General features: G+C 45.1%; 1 protein-coding gene across 9 annotated transcripts in view; it reads left to right on the top strand.

Moving 5' to 3' along the window:
- Positions 1–19,894, top strand: part of NCOR2 (nuclear receptor corepressor 2) — a 1,084,598-nt gene that overhangs the window by 357,521 nt on the left and 707,183 nt on the right. For all 9 annotated transcript variants that reach the window (XM_069215021.1, XM_069215023.1, XM_069215022.1 and 6 more), the window contains one exon: positions 8,241–8,354. In XM_069215021.1, coding sequence (XP_069071122.1) covers positions 8,241–8,354 — 114 coding nt within the window. The remainder of the gene's footprint in view (positions 1–8,240; positions 8,355–19,894) is intronic.

Here is a 19,894-nt window from a genome sequence, read left to right as displayed (position 1 = left end):
AGCCGCCCACGACACTCACTCCACATTAGATTATTTCTTTCTTCACTGCAGATTTGCTGCCGAGAATCAAAGAGGTGGAGTATTTGGCCAGGGGGATTAGTGATCATGCCCCATTGCAGATGGTGTAATCTCTTGGACCCAGACCACCAGGGAGTGGGTGGCGGATGCAAACATGGCGATTACAAAACGCGAAAGTGGTTGAAGACGTAGGGCATGCAACACAGCAATACTTCACTGAAAACAAGGGGTTGGTGGAAAGTCCGGTGACCCTGCGGGAACCCTACAAAATTACTATCAGAGGTGTGATCATAGCAGGAGAGGTAGGGGAAAGACAGAAAAGATTACTAACACTAGAAAGCGAACTTATAACATTGTAGCAGAGATATGCAACACAACCGGTACAGGACATTAAAAAGGAGATGATACAAAAAAGGGAGGAATACAATATAGTGACCCGAGAAAAAGTATGACAATACCTATTAAAAGGTAAATGTCTATATGAGGCTAGGAATAAAGCAGGTAAACTACTAGCATGGTTGGGCAAGAAGGAACAAAGTGATTCCCTTATTAGAGAAGTTTGGACAGCTCAAGGGGAGTTAATAAGGGACCCCAAGGAGGTAATGGGAGAACTGGCAGCCCAACTGAAGGATTTTTACAAATCCTGCATAACCATCCCAGAGGCAGAAATAGATAGCTTTATAGCTGACTGCCCGATGGCGCATTTATCCCCACAGCAAATTGCAGAATTAGAGGAGGAGGTTACAGAGGAAGAAATTATAGAAGCGATGGGGCAGTTACAGAAAGGGAAATCCCCAGGCCCCAATGGGTTCCCCGTCAAGTTTTTTCAGAGGCATGGTAAGGGGCTGATGCCACATTTGCATGTGGCCTTAAAATGAGCCTTTGAAACCGGAGAACTCCCTTCTGACATGAGAACAGCGACGATTATCCTTCTACTTAAGCCAAATAAGCCCAGAGACCAGGGAGACTCCTATCGCCCAATCTTGTTGTTAAATGTTGATGCTAAAATACTGGCAAAGACATTGGCAATCAGACTTAGAAAAGTAATGACGACCCTGGTCCACCCGGATCAAACCGAGTTTATACCCTGTCGCTCTACTGCCCTGAATCTCCGAAGGCTCCATAATTATCTGGCTTTGATAACAAATTCGGCCAAAGGGAGCGCCATTCTCTCCCTAGATGCCAATAAGGCATTTTATTTGGTAGAATGGAGATACATGTTCGGCATACTGACTAAAATGAGATTTGGTCTGAAATTCTGGAGATGGATTGAGCTACTATATAATAGGCCCACCGCGAAAATGAGAGTAAACGGATACACCTCACGAGAATTTGGCCTCCATAGAGGGACCAGACTGGGATGCCCCCTTGTCGCTGATGCTTTTCGCACTGGCTATTGAAGGCTTGGCCAGAATGGAACCACTGATCAGAGGATGGCCCACTAATAGTGGCGAGGAAGAGTGGATCTCGTTGTATGCAGACAACATCTTACTGTATTTGACTCGGACGCCCTCCTCAATAGGCCGCCTAGCAGATATTTTTCCGGCCTTTGGGGAGGTATCAGGATTTTGAATAAACTGGGGTAAATCATTACTATTATCTGTGGATACATGGAGACAGACCGAACAATGACATTGCCACTAAGGGTAGAGCTAGAGAAGTTCAAATATCGAGGCATATGGGTCTCTGGCAGTCCCCACCTCCACTATGAAACCAATTTACACCCCCTGCTGCAAAGGTTCGAAATAGAAGTCAGACATTGGCAATCCCTCCTGATCTCATTGATGGGTAGGGCAGCACTTTTTAAGATGGTGGCTTTAACCCGATTCCTCTACGTTCCTACGTTCTACACAATTTCCCCTACTCAATCCCAGACACATTCTTTCACAAAGTAGATTCTCTGGTACACACACTACTATGGTCAGGGGGGCAGCCCAGAATTAAATTACACACACTACAAAGGTCAAAATACGAGGGGTGGTATAGCCCTGCCAGATATCTGGAAGTATTACAAGGCGGCACAACTAAGCATAGTAAATCAATGGGCTTTTCGAGGAGTTAGGAAGCTGATGCACAAAAATAGTTAAATGCATTGGCTATACGGAGGTAACTTGAACCCTGCATTTAGCCCTGCAACAAAGACGGTTATACAGATATGGAAAAGACTCAGTAGAGAAATGGGATGGGCTACACATTTGACCCCAAGGACACCTCTGTGAGAAGGGTCTAGATTAGCAAACATAGCTAAGATAAATACCTTAACAGGATATAGAGACTGGCACAACATTGAGATAACCTAACTAGCTGACATATGGGATGCAACTGGGGTGGCACCCTTTTCACACCTCAAAACAGTATATCAAATGTCGGACACACAATGGTTACATTATGCCCGCCTACAGGCAGCCCTGAAACATAGTATCCCTGCAGAAGAGGAAACACAAGAAGCTGCCCCATTGGAAGTAAGACTTTTGGAGGGCGAGATACAAAGGAAACTAATATCACAGACCTATGGCACAATTATGAGAAACACACAACCCTCACTGTCCAATCTATGGGAGAGATGGAAAAGAGACTGTAAGGAGCTGGAGGAGGCAGACTGGGCAGAGGCGCTTATATTCCCGGCCGAAGTAGCCATTCCAGCAGCGCTCAAACTAATACAAATTAAAATACTGCACAGGGTATACTATACAAGATCCTTGCTTTATAGGATAGGGAGGGTGACAAATGCTGAGCGTTTACGGGGATGTGGGGACATGGGCACATTCTACCATACATTATGGAGTTTCCCCCGGATCGCTAGATTCTGGAAGGACGTTGGGAAGACCCTGGAACAGGCAACGGGGACTAATCTAGAAATGACACCGGAGACAGTGATTCTGGGGGAATGGAACCAAACCTACCACACGAGGTACCAAAAACCACTGATCAATCTAGGCTGTATGATCGCAAAGAGGGACATAGGCAGAAGGTGGGGTTCAAGGACGGCACCAGGTCATAACGAGTGGTGGGAGGCCATTGATAGATGTTGAATGCTTGAAAAGGAAATATACAGAGATAGGGGCAAAGACAAGAAATATGAGAAGATATGGGGGGGGGGAGACAGGATAGGCCAACTCGGAACTTGAGGGACAACCACGGTCCCGGAAGATATTTTGAAGGAAGGAGAGATGAGAGCCAGGACAACACAGCAAAGCTATACAGGCGTTCATGTAAAGAGGAGGGTGCAGGGCTGGAACACCATGTATTATCAAACCACTACAGGATGGGGGTACACCTTATGATGAGAAATGTACCGAAGGGGGGGTGGCTGGGGAGTTTTCCAGTTATTATTATCATTATATAAGTCTGTCTGACTATTGTGTTATTTGAGATGTAAGCAAAGTAATGTTACAGCCTGATGTACCACACAGAAAAATAACAATAAAATGTGTTAACAAAAAAAAAAAGGGATAATTTATAGTTCAGGTCTAGATTAGATTGAAGTGGACGGGAAGATGCTATTTGAGGGTGACCTAAAGTTTCCTATCATGAGTTCCATCACTTGTCCCCAAACTGAAGATTTTCTTTCTCATATGGTGATAGCTGAAATAGAATTTGTTGTGTGCCACATCCATAGTTTTCAGTCCCTCTGTGAGACATTGAGCAGTGAAAAACAATACACTCTTCAGACTCTTGCAGTGTACCACTTTTCTGGGTATAATTGCCACACCTCTTCCTAATTTACCTTCTTGTTTAAGGCATATATAATTGAGTAGCCCAATGGGAAGAGTACACCCAGTATTGTTCAAGAGGAAAAATGTAGCTACGTTTCGGCTAGGAATAACCTTTAATTGGCATTGGTCAGGATTTTGTGTGCATTCTTTATCCTATGTTTGGCAGCCAATTAACAGATGAAGAAGAGGCTACTGAAGGAAGAATGAACGGCATTTGTATTCGGAGCTGTGGTGATCCATATCTCAGAAATGTTTCTGGGTGTGTGCCATTATTGATGGATTGAGATTCTAGACTTCTGAAGCTCACCATGATTGATATGTTAGAAGTACCAAGAAGCCTTTGATAGCTACGCTTTATAATCTCCCTGCAATTCGTACTCAGAGCTTTGTGGATGGCTTAGCAGAACCCTTCCCCTGCCTTCTGACCTACCTAACGACTCTACTGAAAGGCATTTCAAGAGGTAGCCAGTGCCATAACCTCAGACTGGAAGATTAAACCATTTATGTTGCCTTCAAACTGGAGATGGGACAGAAATCTGGCCTGTGGCTCACACCGATAAAGAGAACTCCTGGAGCTACGTGACAAAGGAAGATAAAATCATACAGTGGCAAATTCTTTGGCTGTGTTATTTTAATATTTTTCTCATTTCATAACTTTGTACTGTCTACGCAAACGTTTCGCGCCAGGAATACAGCTATCATCACCTGAAATGAAATGAAATGAAATGAATTAATTAATGTTTGCAAGGTGTCTGCCACTGCTGAACCCCACATGTGGTGCTTGTTTTATTTTCTTTTTTTTATGTCTTCCTTAAAGCATGAACATTATAAGGCAGAATTTCGTTTTTGATAACCGTGATAAATCCTTAGTTATGTGGAAATATACTGCAGAATAGCATAACTGTTACGCTGAAGCAATTTGTAGAGCGCTTGTTCACCATGGGTTTCTTTGCACTAATTGTTAAGAGGAAGAGTGGAACGAGTCCGCTTGCTATAGATTAGACAAAACTTGGCAAAATGCTAGATAGAGCCTTCGGGAGTGCCTACAAACAAGAATAGATTTCTGCCATCTAAGCAATTTTGGAAGAATAGTTAGAAGTTTAGAGGCATATGTGGCAAATCGGTGACCACCTACTCTTTGTGTATACACTTTTAGGATGATTAAAAAATTACTACTTGAGGATCGAAGTGATCTCCTTAAACTGTATTTTTGGAAGCAAGACTTCATGACTGTGTATGAGTGTGTTTGCGCATTGCTCCTAACATTTATTGGAAGAAATCTGCCAATAAACCGGCATTCACGTATTTATTACAGTTGTGCAGAAGTCAAAATGACGTTTTGGTCAGATACAGGACATAAGCTCCATCTTAGTGACTTTAGAGAAGGCAAAAATTGGCTCCTACCCCCAAGGTCCATTTGAGGAGTTGACTTTTTACTACATGACATGAAACACTTGTTTCTGGTTCTTGTTACCTTTATTTATAACTTCTACACGCCCAGTAACCAGTGGCGGCTTGCGGGAGGGGAAAGGGGGCGAGGCGAGGTGGTGCGTGGCAGGGTGGAGGGAGGAAACACGACAGAAAAAAATAATAGTAATAAAAAAAATACCTTTTTGTACCGCACCTCGCCACTCCCATCTGCTCCTCGACTGGACTGCAGGCACAGGCTCCCAGCCTGCCCTGTGTCCAATCCTAATGCTGCTTTCATGCTGCTGGCAGCATGAAACCAGCATTAGGATCGGGTGTTCCATGGCAGAGTGGAAGTCTCTGCCTGCTGTCTCCAACCCAGCAACGCAGTGCCTGCATTGCTGGGTTGGAGGGAGCCCAGTGAGCATTGTGTTTGGCCGGCCCGAGACCGCTGGTAAACCATACATGCGCACAGAGGGGGAAGTGCTGTGCACTCGCCCCAGTCACTGCCCCGTGGCCCCACTCCTTTTGCTATAAAACAATAATAAACATAGTTTATTATTGTTTTATAGAAAAGGTTTGCAGCTGCTGGCGGGGGATGACGCTCCTCCGCCATAGCGGAGAAGCCGCCTCTGCCAGTAACCCGTTTTTCTTATTTTTCAATCAATAAATTTGTTGAGTGCGCTACTCACTCAGTAGGGTCTCAAGGCGCTAGGGTGGGGGGGGGGTGCTACTGCTCAAAGAGCCAGGTCTTGAGGTGCTTTGTGAAGGACAGGATGTCCGCTATCTTGCGTAGGTTGGTGGGGAGGAAGTTCCAGGTTTTGGCGGCGAGGTGGGAGAAGGACCTGCCACCGGAGGTGGTGCAGTGAATGCGAGGGACTGTAGCGAGGTCGAGGTCGGCAGAGCGGAGCTGGCGTGTTAAGTTGAGGTTAAGTTGATTGTTGAGGTAGGCTGGTCTGGTGTCGTTGAGGGCTTTGTGAGCGTGGATTAGGATTTTGAAGACGATCCTTTTGTTGACGGGTACCTAAAAGCCAACCTGTACCTTGGCAAAATGGACAACACCACATCCCAACCATCTTAAGAAGGTGGGGGGGGGGGGAACCCAAATGTGCAACTGAACACATCTGTTCAAAAAATTCCTACACTAACCCTACTCAAATGGTGTCCACCTCTAAACAAACTCATTCTACTTGGTCACCTACCCTCTAATCTGCATATTTTTGCTGTAAAGAAGTCTTCACCTTAATCGACGACTCATGAATTCCTGGGTCATAAATAATTTGCTAGTTATTCTCCCCTCCCTTCCTTGAGGTATCTCTAGTTCCTCGTTTTAATGGTAATATGTAAAGCGCATGTATTACTTTTTATTCTTGGCTGGCTATATAAAGATTTTAATTAAATAATAAATCTATGCCCTCAGCTGTAACAGCCAAATGAGAACTAAATATTGTGTGTTAAACATTCTTTGAAACAAAAATGTAAATGTGTTTGTGCCCTCTTTGAAAAAGACACTAGATATTGGGTTAATTAGTACATAGTTGTTCAGTGGTCTGCTTTCAGTTGTTTTTTTGTTGTATTAGCAGTGCTTAATTTGTGCTTGTTATTTCCGGTGCAGAGCACCAGCACTTATTTTTGAGGGCCGGCACTTCTTTTTCTGCCTCAAGCATTTACTGTGAGCAAAAGACACATATGGGAAAGACGGAGGAAAAGAAAAACGAAAAAGTGTCACAATGGGAGAAGGCAGAAAGCTGCAAGAGTGAACTGAAGGGGCAGTGGAGTGGCTGTAAATGGATTAAAGAGGCCCGACATGGCTACAGGATTATGCTGCCTCAGTATTCCGTGTTCGCACATTTAGTTGCAGCAGACCCATGTTTAAGAGGATGGCTTTGTGCACCGGCACATTTTTAATTACCAATTAAACACTGTATTAGGATGATAAAGTGACAATAATGAGCTGAAACCTTTGCCCAGACAGTATAAATGACAAAATAATGAAGTACTAATGCCCAAAATGTGCCCCATAACTTGCATTTCTTGGTGCTTAATTCAGCCCACCTTGCCACATAGTTTTGTCCTCTCGTCACATAATTCCAGTGGCCCTGTGTATAATCCGGTTTGCTTTTTAGTTTTAGAGGATCAACGCATGTACACTGTTTACTGGCAAAAGTACATTTATTGTGAAATGGTCTATAAATTATACCATTTTGTGAGGTTTAGTTTGGAATCACCAAACCTAAATATGGCTAAGTTTTCAGTGAGACTTCCTATACCAAAGCTCACTGCGATGCCCTGAGGATAACCTCCTGGAGAAAGGTCTGCTAGGAGGCTGTGTCCATGGTGTGTAGTTTTCCACTCAGCCTGGTTTTCACATTATTTTTTATCACTGTATTTTTGAGGTGTACTGCATCTTAGCAAAATAATTGCTGTCCCTGCATTTTGCAGTTTGCTGCGGTGCATGTGCTACTTACTTTGGCGTATATGTATAGACTGTGCTGGGAGTCAGCACAGCGCTGACCAGAAGTTTGAGAACCCAGGGCTCTTACCAAGGACGTTACCAGGCAGGTAACAAGCAGGAGGGTACCTACCAGGCGAGGTGGTAATGTTCAGTGGCCATATGTGGAACCTCAAATGGAACGCTTGGTCTACTGCAGTGGTTCCCAACCTGTGGTCCGGGGACCACTGTGGGTCCGCGAAGCCTCCTCAGGGGGTCCGCGATTGCTTAGAAAATTAAATAATATTAACAGATTAGGTCCCCAACTTTCAGTAATGACTCAGTTGGGGGGTCCCAGATTCCAATAATGGTTCAGTGGGGTCCCCAGGCTCCAGTAACGATAAATGTGGGGGTCCACAGAAGCCAAAAGGTTGGGAACCACTGGTCTACTGAATGCAAATGGGCCATATCTTTCCCTATCACAAGTTCTTTCTTGAGAACTGGAGGTGTTTTTACTGTGTCAGCATGCTTATCCAACAGGGGTAACGGGCCCTCTCCAGCTTTGTACGCAAGAGACAGCTAGGGATCGACTCACATGGTCTTGAGTGCTTCTATTTTTGAACCCTGCAACAACCTGATTTATTTATTTATTTTTTTACTTTTAACAGCAACAATTAGAAGAGGAAGCAGCCAAACCTCCGGAACCAGAGAAACCGATTTCCCCGCCCCCTACTGAGTCAAAGCACCGCAGCTTGGTGCAGATCATCTACGACGAAAACCGGGTAAGCCCTTGACCTCTGTATCACAAGTCTTGGATAATAAACTGAGGACGACGACCTCTAGTACAGGGATGCTGCATCCATGCTCACTTTCCAGGGTATCCATGTCCTACCCAAATGAGCGAATCATTGTATGTAAATGTATCTTATCAGGAAATCCAGAAAAGTTGTCTTCGATCCGGTCCTCCTAAACATATGTTGTGTACCGACGTCATAGAGGTTTCTAAGGGTGTTGGAGTACTATAGTCCTTTTTGTAAAAATGTTACTTGATATACTGCAGTATTTCTCAACGCATAGCTCCTAAATCACGTAATCTGATAGACTTGAGTGCAAGTGGCCTCTTGGTGAATTGGGACAAACCGAGCCCAGGAGAGACTTTGTCATTCATAGGCAAGAGCCATGTTGCTACTTCTGTGTGAAGTGCATTTATTTTTGATCAGTGTGGATTGGCGTGTCTCCCTGCGCTATAAAGTGCCATCATTGCAGACCAACGAACCGGAGCCTCATGTGCATGGTACACCAAAGAATGCAACAAAGGGTCTCTGTGAGAGGGGTCCTCGTGTGTGTAATGCACCAAAGAATGCAAGAAACAAAGGCCCACTGTGAGCCAGGGCCTCGTGTGCATGGTGCACCAGAGAATGCAACAAACAAAGGGTCTCTGTGAGCCAGGGCCTCGTGTGCATGGTGCACCACAGAATGCAACAAACAAAGGGTCTCTGTGAGCCAGGGCCTCGTGTGCATGGTGCATCAAAGAATGCAACAAAGGGCTTCTATGAGCGGGTGCCTTGTGTGCGTGGTGCACTAAAGAATGCAACAAACAAAGCTTCTATGAGCTGGAGCCTCGTGTGCATGGTGCACTAAAGAATTCAACAAACAAAACTTCTATGAGTGGGTGCCACGTGTGTATGGTGCATCAAAGAATGCAACAAACATAGGGCTTCTATGAGCGGGTGCCTCGTGTGCATGGTGCACTAAAGAATACAACAAACAGAGCTTCTATGCGTGCATGGTGCATCAAAGAATGCAAAAAACAAAGGGCTTCTATGAGTGGGTGCCTTGTGTGTGGGGTGCACTAAAGAATACAACAAACAAAGCTTCAATTAATGGGGGCCTCCTGTGCGTTGGCACTAAAGAATGCAACAAACAAAGGGCTTCTATGAGCAGGTGCCTCGTGTGCATGGTGCACTAAATAATGCAACAAACAGCTTCTTTGAGAAGGTGCCTTGTGTATATGGTGCATCAAGGAATGCAACAAAGGGCTTCTATGCGCTGGTGCCTTGTGTGCTACGAGCACTAAAGAATGCAACATACAAAGCTTCTATGAGTGGGTGCCTTGTGTGCGTGGTGCATCAAAGAATGCAACAAAGCTTTTATGAGTGGGTGCCTCGTGTGTATGGTGCATGAAGGAATGCAACAAACGAATGGCTTCTATGCACATCTGCCTTGTGTGTGTCGTGCACTAAAGAATGCAACAAACAAAGCTTCTATGGGTTGGTGCCTTCTGTGTATGGTGCACCAAAGAATGCAACAAACAAAGGGCTTCTATGCGTGAGTACCTTGTGTGCATGGCACACTAAAGAATGCAACAAACAAAGCTTCTATGAGTGGGTGCCTTGTGTGTATGGTGCATCAAAGAATGAAACAAACAAAGCTTCTATGAGTGTGTGCCTCCTGGGCATGGTGCATCAAGGAATGCAACAAACAAATGGCTTCTATGCGTGGGTGCCTTGTGTGTATGGTGCATCAAGGAATGCAACAAACAAATAGCTTCTATGCGTGGGTGCCTTGTGTGCGCGGTGCACTAAAGAATGCAACAAACAAAGCTTCTATGAGTGGGTGCCTTGTGTGTATGGTGCATCAAAGAATGAAACAAACAAAGCTTCTATGAGTGGGTGCCTCCTGTGCATGGTGCATCAAGGAATGCAACAAACAAATAGCTTCTATGCGTGGGTGCCTTGTGTGCGCGGTGCACTAAAGAATGCAACAAACAAAGGGCTTCTATGCGCGAGTACCTTGTGTGCATGGCGCACTAAAGAATGCAACAAACAAAGCTTCTATGAGTGGGTGCCTTGTGTGTATGGTGCATCAAAGAATGAAACAAACAAATGGCTTCTATGCGTGGGTGCCTTGTGTGTATGGTGCATCAAAGAATGAAACAAACAAAGCTTCTATGAGTGGGTGCCTTGTGTGCGCGGTGCACTACAGAATGCAACAAACAAAGCTTCTATGAGTGGGTGCCTTGTGTGTATGGTGCATCAAAGAATGAAACAAACAAAGCTTCTATGAGTGGGTGCCTCCTGTGCATGGTGCATCAAGGAATGCAACAAACAAATAGCTTCTATGCGTGGGTGCCTTGTGTGCGCGGTGCACTAAAGAATACAACAAACAAAGCTTCAATTAATGGGTGCCTCCTGTGCGTTGGCACTAAAGAATGCAACAAACAAAGGGCTTCTATGAGCAGGTGCCTCGTGTGCATGGTGCACTAAATAATGCAACAAACAGCTTCTTTGAGCAGGTGCCTTGTGTATATGGTGCATCAAGGAATGCAACAAAGGGCTTCTATGCGCTGGTGCCTTGTGTGCTACGAGCACTAAAGAATGAAACATACAAAGCTTCTATGAGTGGGTGCCTTGTGTGCGTGGTGCATCAAAGAATGCAACAAAGCTTTTATGAGTGGGTGCCTCGTGTGTATGGTGCATGAAGGAATGCAACAAACGAATGGCTTCTATGCACATCTGCCTTGTGTGTGTCGTGCACTAAAGAATGCAACAAACAAAGCTTCTATGGGTTGGTGCCTTCTGTGTATGGTGCACCAAAGAATGCAACAAACAAAGGGCTTCTATGCGTGAGTACCTTGTGTGCATGGCACACTAAAGAATGCAACAAACAAAGCTTCTATGAGTGGGTGCCTTGTGTGTATGGTGCATCAAAGAATGAAACAAACAAAGCTTCTATGAGTGTGTGCCTCCTGGGCATGGTGCATCAAGGAATGCAACAAACAAATGGCTTCTATGCGTGGGTGCCTTGTGTGTATGGTGCATCAAGGAATGCAACAAACAAATAGCTTCTATGCGTGGGTGCCTTGTGTGCGCGGTGCACTAAAGAATGCAACAAACAAAGCTTCTATGAGTGGGTGCCTTGTGTGTATGGTGCATCAAAGAATGAAACAAACAAAGCTTCTATGAGTGGGTGCCTCCTGTGCATGGTGCATCAAGGAATGCAACAAACAAATGGCTTCTGTGCGTGGGTGCCTTGTGTGTATGGTGCATCAAGGAATGCAACAAACAAATAGCTTCTATGCGTGGGTGCCTTGTGTGCCCGGTGCACTAAAGAATGCAACAAACAAAGCTTCTATGAGTGGGTGCCTTGTGTGCATGGTGCATCATGGAATGCAACAAACGAATGGCTTCTGTGCGTGGGTGCCTTGTGTGCATCATGCACTAAAGAATGCAACAAACAAGGGCTTCTATGTGCAGGTGTGTCGTGTGTATGGTGCATCAAAGAATGCAAGAAACAAAGGGCTTCTTTGAGCGGGTGCCTCGTGCGCATGGTGCATCAAGGAATGCAAGAAATTAACTTGCAGTGGTGTAACGAAACTGTAGGAGGCCTCCTGCAAAGAACATAGAGGGGGACCCCCTCCGCACTCACTCAAGCCAGGTGCTGAGTTCAGGGTGCCCCCTGCTGGTCAGAGGCAGTGGGAACCTTTGTTACGCCACTGAAACAAATGGCTTCTATGAGCGGGTGCCTCCTGCGCAAGATGCACTAAAGGAGGTGCCAATCAAAAAACCACTGTGCGCGAGGCCTTCCTGAATATGTCACAGGGATTTGAAGGGAATCACTTGGATTTATAAAAAAAAAAAATCCATTAAAGACTTCTCAAGCAAGGGTCACATGATTATGTTCCTCCTAGTCATCACATGCCGGCCGTTACCAGCTCCAGATAGAGGACAGTGTGGCTCGGTGAGTCCAGCTCCCAGCACTAAAGCATGTAATGAATCCCTGCAAGGTGGATTCCATTTCCCAACCTGCTGTGGTCTGTTAATTGAGTATAATTAAACAGGCTAATAGTGGCACCTTCTAGCGCCTGGAAACAGCAGAAGTGTAGAGTGAAGTTTTTAATTTAAAAAAAAAAAAAAAAAAAAGATTATTCCAGATCTGTTCAATTTAGGTATTGTCCCCCTTAGGTACAGGAGTGTTGTAGTCAATCAGTCAGGACAGAAGGGGGGTGTCAGTCTATGAGAGACTGCTTAGAAAGGTCTCGTACATTTGCACTGGAAATAAAACGACGGTTTAAATACATTGACGAGGACGACCCTAGTGCGGCCTGAATTAGACAACATTTTAAAGCCTCCGGTATCGGTGACCGAACCCAGGGCTTTAATGAGATGAAAAAAGAGATGTGGCCGATGTAATTAATGTTGTGACTTAAAACAAGTGAACTAAAATCCTGTTACCCCCAACGTTCTACCTGACTAATATTTGAGTGTCTCTCTGTGAGCTCTGTTACTGCAATTAGACACAACACTTAATATCGAGCATGCACCTAACATAAGTCAATTGGTTTTGCCAACACTTTTTAGCAATATCAGATAAATCAGTATCAATTATATTGTGAAAAATTAGAATTGGAAAATGTTTCAATCCTGAAAATATGAGACCGCGTTAAACTTTACTGAGGTCTCTGAAATGAGTTAGTGGTCTTCAGTATGTAGCAATCATTCCTATTTTCCCCTTCACACCAGTGCTTAATTTGTATGAAATTAAGTGTCGTGGTTCAAAGTATTTCTTAGGCGCCCATTGCAAGTGGAGCTGCCCCAGCTCCTGCCACTGCTTCCAAATGCCAGTGTCAGCAGCACTTTCGTATATCAAATTGCCACTGAGGATATCTGCTAAAAATATATGCCCACATTGCCACCATCTGGTGGATAAATATGTGCCAGTTTATAGAAACAGGTGCTGATGCTGAACACTGGCAAATGCGGGCAAAAATTAAGCTCTGCTTCACACCACCTTCCTCTGCAGTCACCTGTGAGACACTTGCACCCTCTCTCTCTGCACATCATTCTGAAATCCTCCATCTGTATGCTTCATCTTTTTTTCCTTGCACATTCTTTTCACACTCTCCTTCTGCACGTAGTTCATGGCATGTCCTTCACTTCAGCATACCCCCCCTGCACTCACCTGTGAACACTTCCTGTTCTTCGACTTTCATCCTAATAATACATCAACAGCTTTGTACTTCCTTCACACACTTTCGTACATACATTTACAAGTGGCATGTGCCACTATTGCTGGGTGCACTCTACAGAGGGTCCACGGATTGGATGAGCATGTATTCTGATCCTTTTTATGATCCTCTGACAGGCACTGTGAGAAAGTGGCACTGATTTCTACCTCTGTGCCAGAGCTCTTTCTCGGTTGTGTCTGTTGTAAACTCCCAACCACACCCTGAGCTCGCACATTACCCTACAGAGGACCCAGTTCACAATACAAAATGAACATACTGCTTGAAGAACACTACAGAAAAACGGCATCCTGGAAAAACTAAATACTCTTTGAGAAGTAAACTAAGTAAAACGTGAGAAATTTAAATGGAGTTACCTCACTGACTCGAGTTACCTAAATAGTTTTTTGGTCGAGGGTGCAAGTGCTCTGGCCTGTTGTAATCTATCTGTGGGCTTTTAATCACGCCTACCGCCCGCCCATCACTATCACTCGTTCATGGGCTTGCCTTTCAAAAATCCTTTGTAATCATTGGAAAATGCTTTAGGTTTGTCCCTCCTTGGGGCGGTTTTGCTACCGCCTTGAACCCCGACCCTGTTACATAGATAATTGAATGTTTGCCAATAGTTTGACTGTGAGCAAACTTCTTTTTCCTTTTGTGTCTCTCCATCGCGCTCATGTTCGTGACGGCCGTGGCACTTTGAATTGGCTCACTTATGGCAACTGTTTCACTTTTCATTTTCAATTTATGTGGCAAGAAAAGTCCAGTTAGGAATTTACAGCGCTAATAGTTCTAACTCGAGCAAACACTTGAGACCCATTGCATTGCAAATGCTTGTATACAATCCTTTTTAAGATCTCTTTATTGTGATATCGATCAGAGTTTTCACAGAAAAGGGTTGCAATATACAGCCTGATAGGGACCGCCTTCAAAGTCTGTTTGTAATTACTGCTGGGTCTGAAACCCAGAGGGACCTGCCACACTTTAAACACTGACTGAACCACTGGAAGGTACAAAGGCTAGACATAAGGCCCAATGGAGAAGTTGGAAGCCTCCATTATTTTTTTTCAACTTGGGCTTCTAGGTCCAGAGTAGGCCTGGGCGGAGTTCACGTAGTTCTGCCACGCGAAACTCCGCAAAGTGCTAAAAAGAAACTCTGATGCGCTATCCGGAGTTCCGCGGCCTGCGGAGTCTGGGTAAGTTGTGCTGTTCGCACTGATTTTCTATGCATGAGTTTCTCCCGTGTTGTAAATTCAGCGTGAACAACATCACGCAGAGCACTAGAGGGTGCTAACTTCTTTCTGCCACTCGAGTGGCAGCTATCTCAACGCGAGCAGCAGCTTTCTCATCGTGAGTGGTCGAGGCCTACCGTGAGCGATTGAGTTCAGAAAACGAACTTACGCTTCCCAAATTATTGATTTCTCACACCCGCCAAATTAATGTTGGCGAGTGAGAGAAAAAACTCCGCTCCGCATCAGTTTGCAGAGTTTATCGGGGGGAAACTCTGCTGGCGGAGCGGAATTCTTCACCCACGCATAGTCCTGAGGCGGGACTTACTGATTTGCTGGGGCCAGAAGTGTCATGTGGACTTTAACACAATTAGCTTATCCCAAAGGGCTAGGTCCAGTAACGTAATGTAAAATTGTGCCCCGCTCCTCCAGATTGTGATGAGAGACCCTTGAGTCTCCCATATACCACAAATATTAATTTGCTTTGGGCTGATTGAGGGGCCCTTTAAAGCAGTGGATCCCACTGATGGGTTGGAAAGTGGGTACCGGCACCCCAGGGGGCTGCGTTAGACCCCTGGCGAGGTCTGTGGGATTCTGCTTGGCATGCCGTGTCATCTTACTTCTTGCACCTTTTAATATGCACCTTGTGTTTGTTGATTTTGCGCATCTGCTGCCCTGGAACATGCTGGAGCTCACTGAAGAGTGGCCTGGGACCACAAGGCGGAGTTCGGCTGGTTGCAGCACTTTGCTTCCGCCACTTACTTACACCGCCCTACCCCGGTGAACTCTGTGTTTCACAACAAACAGCAGATTAAACCAGGGCTGTGGTTACAAGAGCAGAGGAAATTCGACTTTTTTTTTTTTTGCAGCTATATATAGGGCAAACTCAACCCGATGGTATTGGAGCACCTTACATGAGCATCACTTGCATTACGAAAGGACACATTCATTTTTTGGTAGGCACAGGGAGATTAAGCGATTTGCCCAGAATCATAAGATGTTGAGCCGATGCCGAGATTCAAACCGGGTTCCGCAGTTCCAAAATCGGCAGCTCCTGCCCTAGGGCATACCAGGACCTGTGTGCCTACTCCTAGAGAGCCTGGGGTAGTACAGGATATCATTTGTATCTGCCAGGTACAGGAGAGGAACATGTTCTTTAAAAACACGAGGTCCAGTCCAGTCCAGCACAGTCCTGTGTTTCCCATTATATTATCTCTTACGTTGATGGGTTATTACAACTGATTAAGGCTTGCAGGGAAAGGAACTCCTGGACATTAGGTTGAAAACAAAGTTAATTGTAATTTACAAGTGCCCAAAGCACATATTATTTGAATGTGACTCTTTAAGGTGACATGCTTTCTGGTTTGTTTTTAATGTGCCATTTTTTTGTAAACCTTTGCAGTGCTTTAAATGGAAGTATAGAAGTGCAGGCACTCTCTGAGTTTGCTTCTGAGAAGTACCGGTACTCATCCAGTGTAATGCATTGCAGCAGTGCTGAGAAGTGCAGGTACTTCTCCTTCTAATTATAGAAGAGCAGGTGCTCGGTACCGGACAGTACCTGCCCATTTAAAGCACCGATTAACCCACAGGCACGCTGTAAAGTGACGTTCACGTCGTGATGCGTACAGTAGCGTCACTGTCAGGGCCGTAACTTAAGCCCCTGATGCCCAGGTGTAGCGGTAGCCCATCTGGTGGGCCCCAAGTCTTCAGGGGGGGTGGGGGGGGGGGGGGGCGGGGGAGCGGGCTCATTCTGCCTATGGCCTATGAATATCTGTGCTACATGGGAATCTTTAGGGCCCCTCCCCAAGTTTTGCAGCGGGGGCCCCATCATTTTGCTTTATGCCATTGGTCGCGCTCTGTGCCACCCTGGAGTCTCGAAGCACCAGTGTCACGAGGTTTGGTGTCGGCCTGTCTCCGTGCCATCGCAGGGGTGCGGCCGCTGTTGTGTTGTGGCATCTCGTGGCCCGGGGGCCTGGAAGGCGGGGTTTCCGGCAGGGTACTCAGCAGAAGTAGGCAGCCCTGCCCGTCTGTCGCTTGGCATCCGTGCTACTGACGGGCCACGAGCTTGAAGGGTAATTTGATTTGTATCGTTACGCTTCCTAGTTCAAAGGGGTGCATTAATTCTCCATAATCGCCCGTCTCTTGGCCTCAGCCTTAGGAACAAAGGTTTCTTTGGTATGCCAGCCGTGATGTATGTGTTAACGACCAACAAGGGCGGAATCATTGCTTTTTGAAAGAGAATGAACTGTAGAACCCATTCACGAGGCGGGACAGAGCCAAGCAGATGCCCTGGGCTTCCCCTACAGCACCCCCACCACGTGCCTATGAGCCCTCGCGGGACAGCATTGATTAACAACAGTTTTTATCAGTTTGGATGTGGTTCTGTCAGACGGGAGCCTTATGTTCCTAGAAGTACTTGCCTTGAGCCCCACTTGACGCTGGTGACGCGGTTTTCTGGCCTGTTGAGCATTTTTGTGTGTTGTAAGTTCTGCATTCTTAATAGTGTGCTGCCTGTTCTTAAGTGCAATTTTAGGGAAATTGCAGCCATAAAAAAGAAAGGATGAGCAGCGTAACCGAAATCCAGACTATTTTGTAGGCTTTTGGGATCGTTCAGTGCACATAGTGTGACTGGGAGGGCATTGCTGCTGGAGCTCCACGTGCTTTCTAAATAATGCACATGTATGTAGCTCATTTCATCTGTTTCCAAGCGCTTTGGCTGACTGTGACCTCTCGAGATTCGACAAAAGAGTCCTAGGGATTTGGGACCAGTCTTTATCTTTCAGAGAGAGGCCTGTTTCAGTGTCGCCCACATTCCCTGTACAGTCATAATAAATGTTACATTTCTGACTTTGTTTCATCCTTGCAACCCCTTATAGCTGCCAGGCTCTCTCTCATTAGAACCACACGCGAGGGTATGTCAAATACGTCAAGAGAAGTGATATTTTGTGGTGTAAGGTCCAGTTTGGAAGGTGGATGATACAGATGTTACGATTGAGGCTAGAATTAATTTCAGACTCGCCTGTCTAATCTTCAGGCAACTTCATCAGCCTAGTTGCATCTATGAGTCCTCCCGAGCAAAAGTTTTCAAGATCAAAACTTTTTCAATCAAAGATCAAATTCTTGCAAACTCTTTTTAAAATCCTCCCTCTAGAGTACTCCCTCACTAAGGGACTCTCTCCTACTCGAAGTAAGGTAGAGGAAAGTCTTCTCCAAATTTTAAGCTCAATTTCAGCATCGCAACTTGAGTGTCCAAGACCTTAGGAAGCATGTATGCTTAAATCCCTCTAAGTTTCTGGTTTGTTGTTGATGCCCTTTTAGCTCATCTGTAGGACAGACACTTTACCACGTTCATATTGGATTTGAAGCAGCATTTGAAGTAATTGAGCAGTAAATCTCTGTCTTGTGACTGCATCCGTCCTGTCTATTCTGCCAGTTTCATATGAGTTTTCTGTTATTAGGGTGGAGCTCGCAAGCTCTCTGGCGTGTTGTAATATCTCTGTGGGCTTTTAACCACACCCACTACTGCTATTCATTTTTTGTCGTGCTTGTCCTAAATGCTTCATTTTTATTGGTGCATTTTGTGAAATGTCCCTCCTTTGTGTGCTGAGTTCCCTCCCAGGCAATTTCACTAAGTGAACAGTTTTGTTGGCCATCACACTACGTCACACTTCCTCCTGTTAGTGTGTGATGATCTCTCCTGCGGTTTTGGTTTGCCTTTCATCCCAGCCGCGATTGCATCTAGACATTCATACAGGGAGCCAATAACTCTCACGAAGGCTGCGGCGCTTTCAGTTGACTTGCTTGTTAACCGTTTTACTTTTCATTTTCAAGTTATGTGGGAAGAAAAGTCCAGTTAGGAATTTACAAAACTAATAGCTCTAACTCAAGCAAACGTGAGACCCATTGCATTGCAAATGTTTGTTTTTTGTTGTGCCAGCACTTAGAAGCTGCCAAACCTGCAAAAATATTAGGCCATTAAAAACAGACTGAGCAGAGATGATAGACCAGCACACTGAGACTCCAGAGCTATGAGGTAGATCAGGGGCTTTGCATACCAACTGCTGAAATCTGTCTAAGTAGGGCACAGGTTCTCACGCCAGTAAGAGCTCTCTTGGAGAACACCAACTGCAGAGATCAATTTGCAACCTGTAGCACACAGGTTCTGATCCACGTCCCTGGCTCGCCTCCCTCCTCACGTCGATACAAAGCTGGAAAGCAGGCAGTTCTGCGGGAAGCTAGAGTTCAGGGATTCCAAGAGTTTATCCACTGGGTAAATCCACTTGCCTAAAGATCCAAAAAATACCCCTGTGTCTTGCTCGAACTGCTCCAAACCACATTCTAGGCTGATTTTTTTTTTTTTTCTTTTTTTCTTTGATCATTCTGTAGAAGACGAGGGTCTGACTTCTTGCGAGAATTCTTCATAGAAATCCTTTGATCCTATGATCTGTTTGGCATTACATCACTCACCAAAAGCATATCCTCTGGAGGTAGCGAAGATCAGGCTCTCCACTTTGTCTCATACCATCTCCATCAACAGTTGCTGAAGGGCACCCAGGGTTGTTTTGGTGGATTTGTGTTGATTTGGGGAGTCTCGCACATCAATTCTATCATGTTGGTCAGACCCAATCATCTTTCTGTCGCTTTTCAGACAAACTGTGGTCAAATTAGTCCTCTCGAAGTTTGGAGTTGGTTGATTTATTTATTTATTTATTTATTTTTTAACCTTCTTGGTCTTTCGGAAGTGATGAAGCAGCGAGGAGGGATGCCTGTGATGTTGTATGAACAATAACTTTATGCACAGGATTGGCAAATCAAGTCAATAAGAAGCCGCCAGTGGTTACAGAAGAAGTAAGCGAAAACACAATTTAGTTAGAGACAGAACCATTAAAAATGTAAAAGGACTATCACAATATTGCCCAATTGTCAAGGGCAAAGAGAGAACAAAAGTAAGTTTAGTCGTATTTTATATCCGTAATGATCTTAGCTTTGAGTGTGCTGCATCAGTAATGAAGTGGAGAAAAGGCTTAGCTTGGAGTGAAATTAATGATGATGCTAAATTCCTGCACTGTGTGACTGCTTGATAGCATGT

This window comes from Pleurodeles waltl, chromosome 11, assembly GCF_031143425.1.
Source record: "Pleurodeles waltl isolate 20211129_DDA chromosome 11, aPleWal1.hap1.20221129, whole genome shotgun sequence".
Classification (NCBI taxonomy): Eukaryota; Metazoa; Chordata; class Amphibia; order Caudata; family Salamandridae; genus Pleurodeles; species Pleurodeles waltl.
The sequence above is the reverse complement of the archived record's forward strand: the minus strand, read 5'-3'. Positions and strand labels throughout refer to the sequence as shown.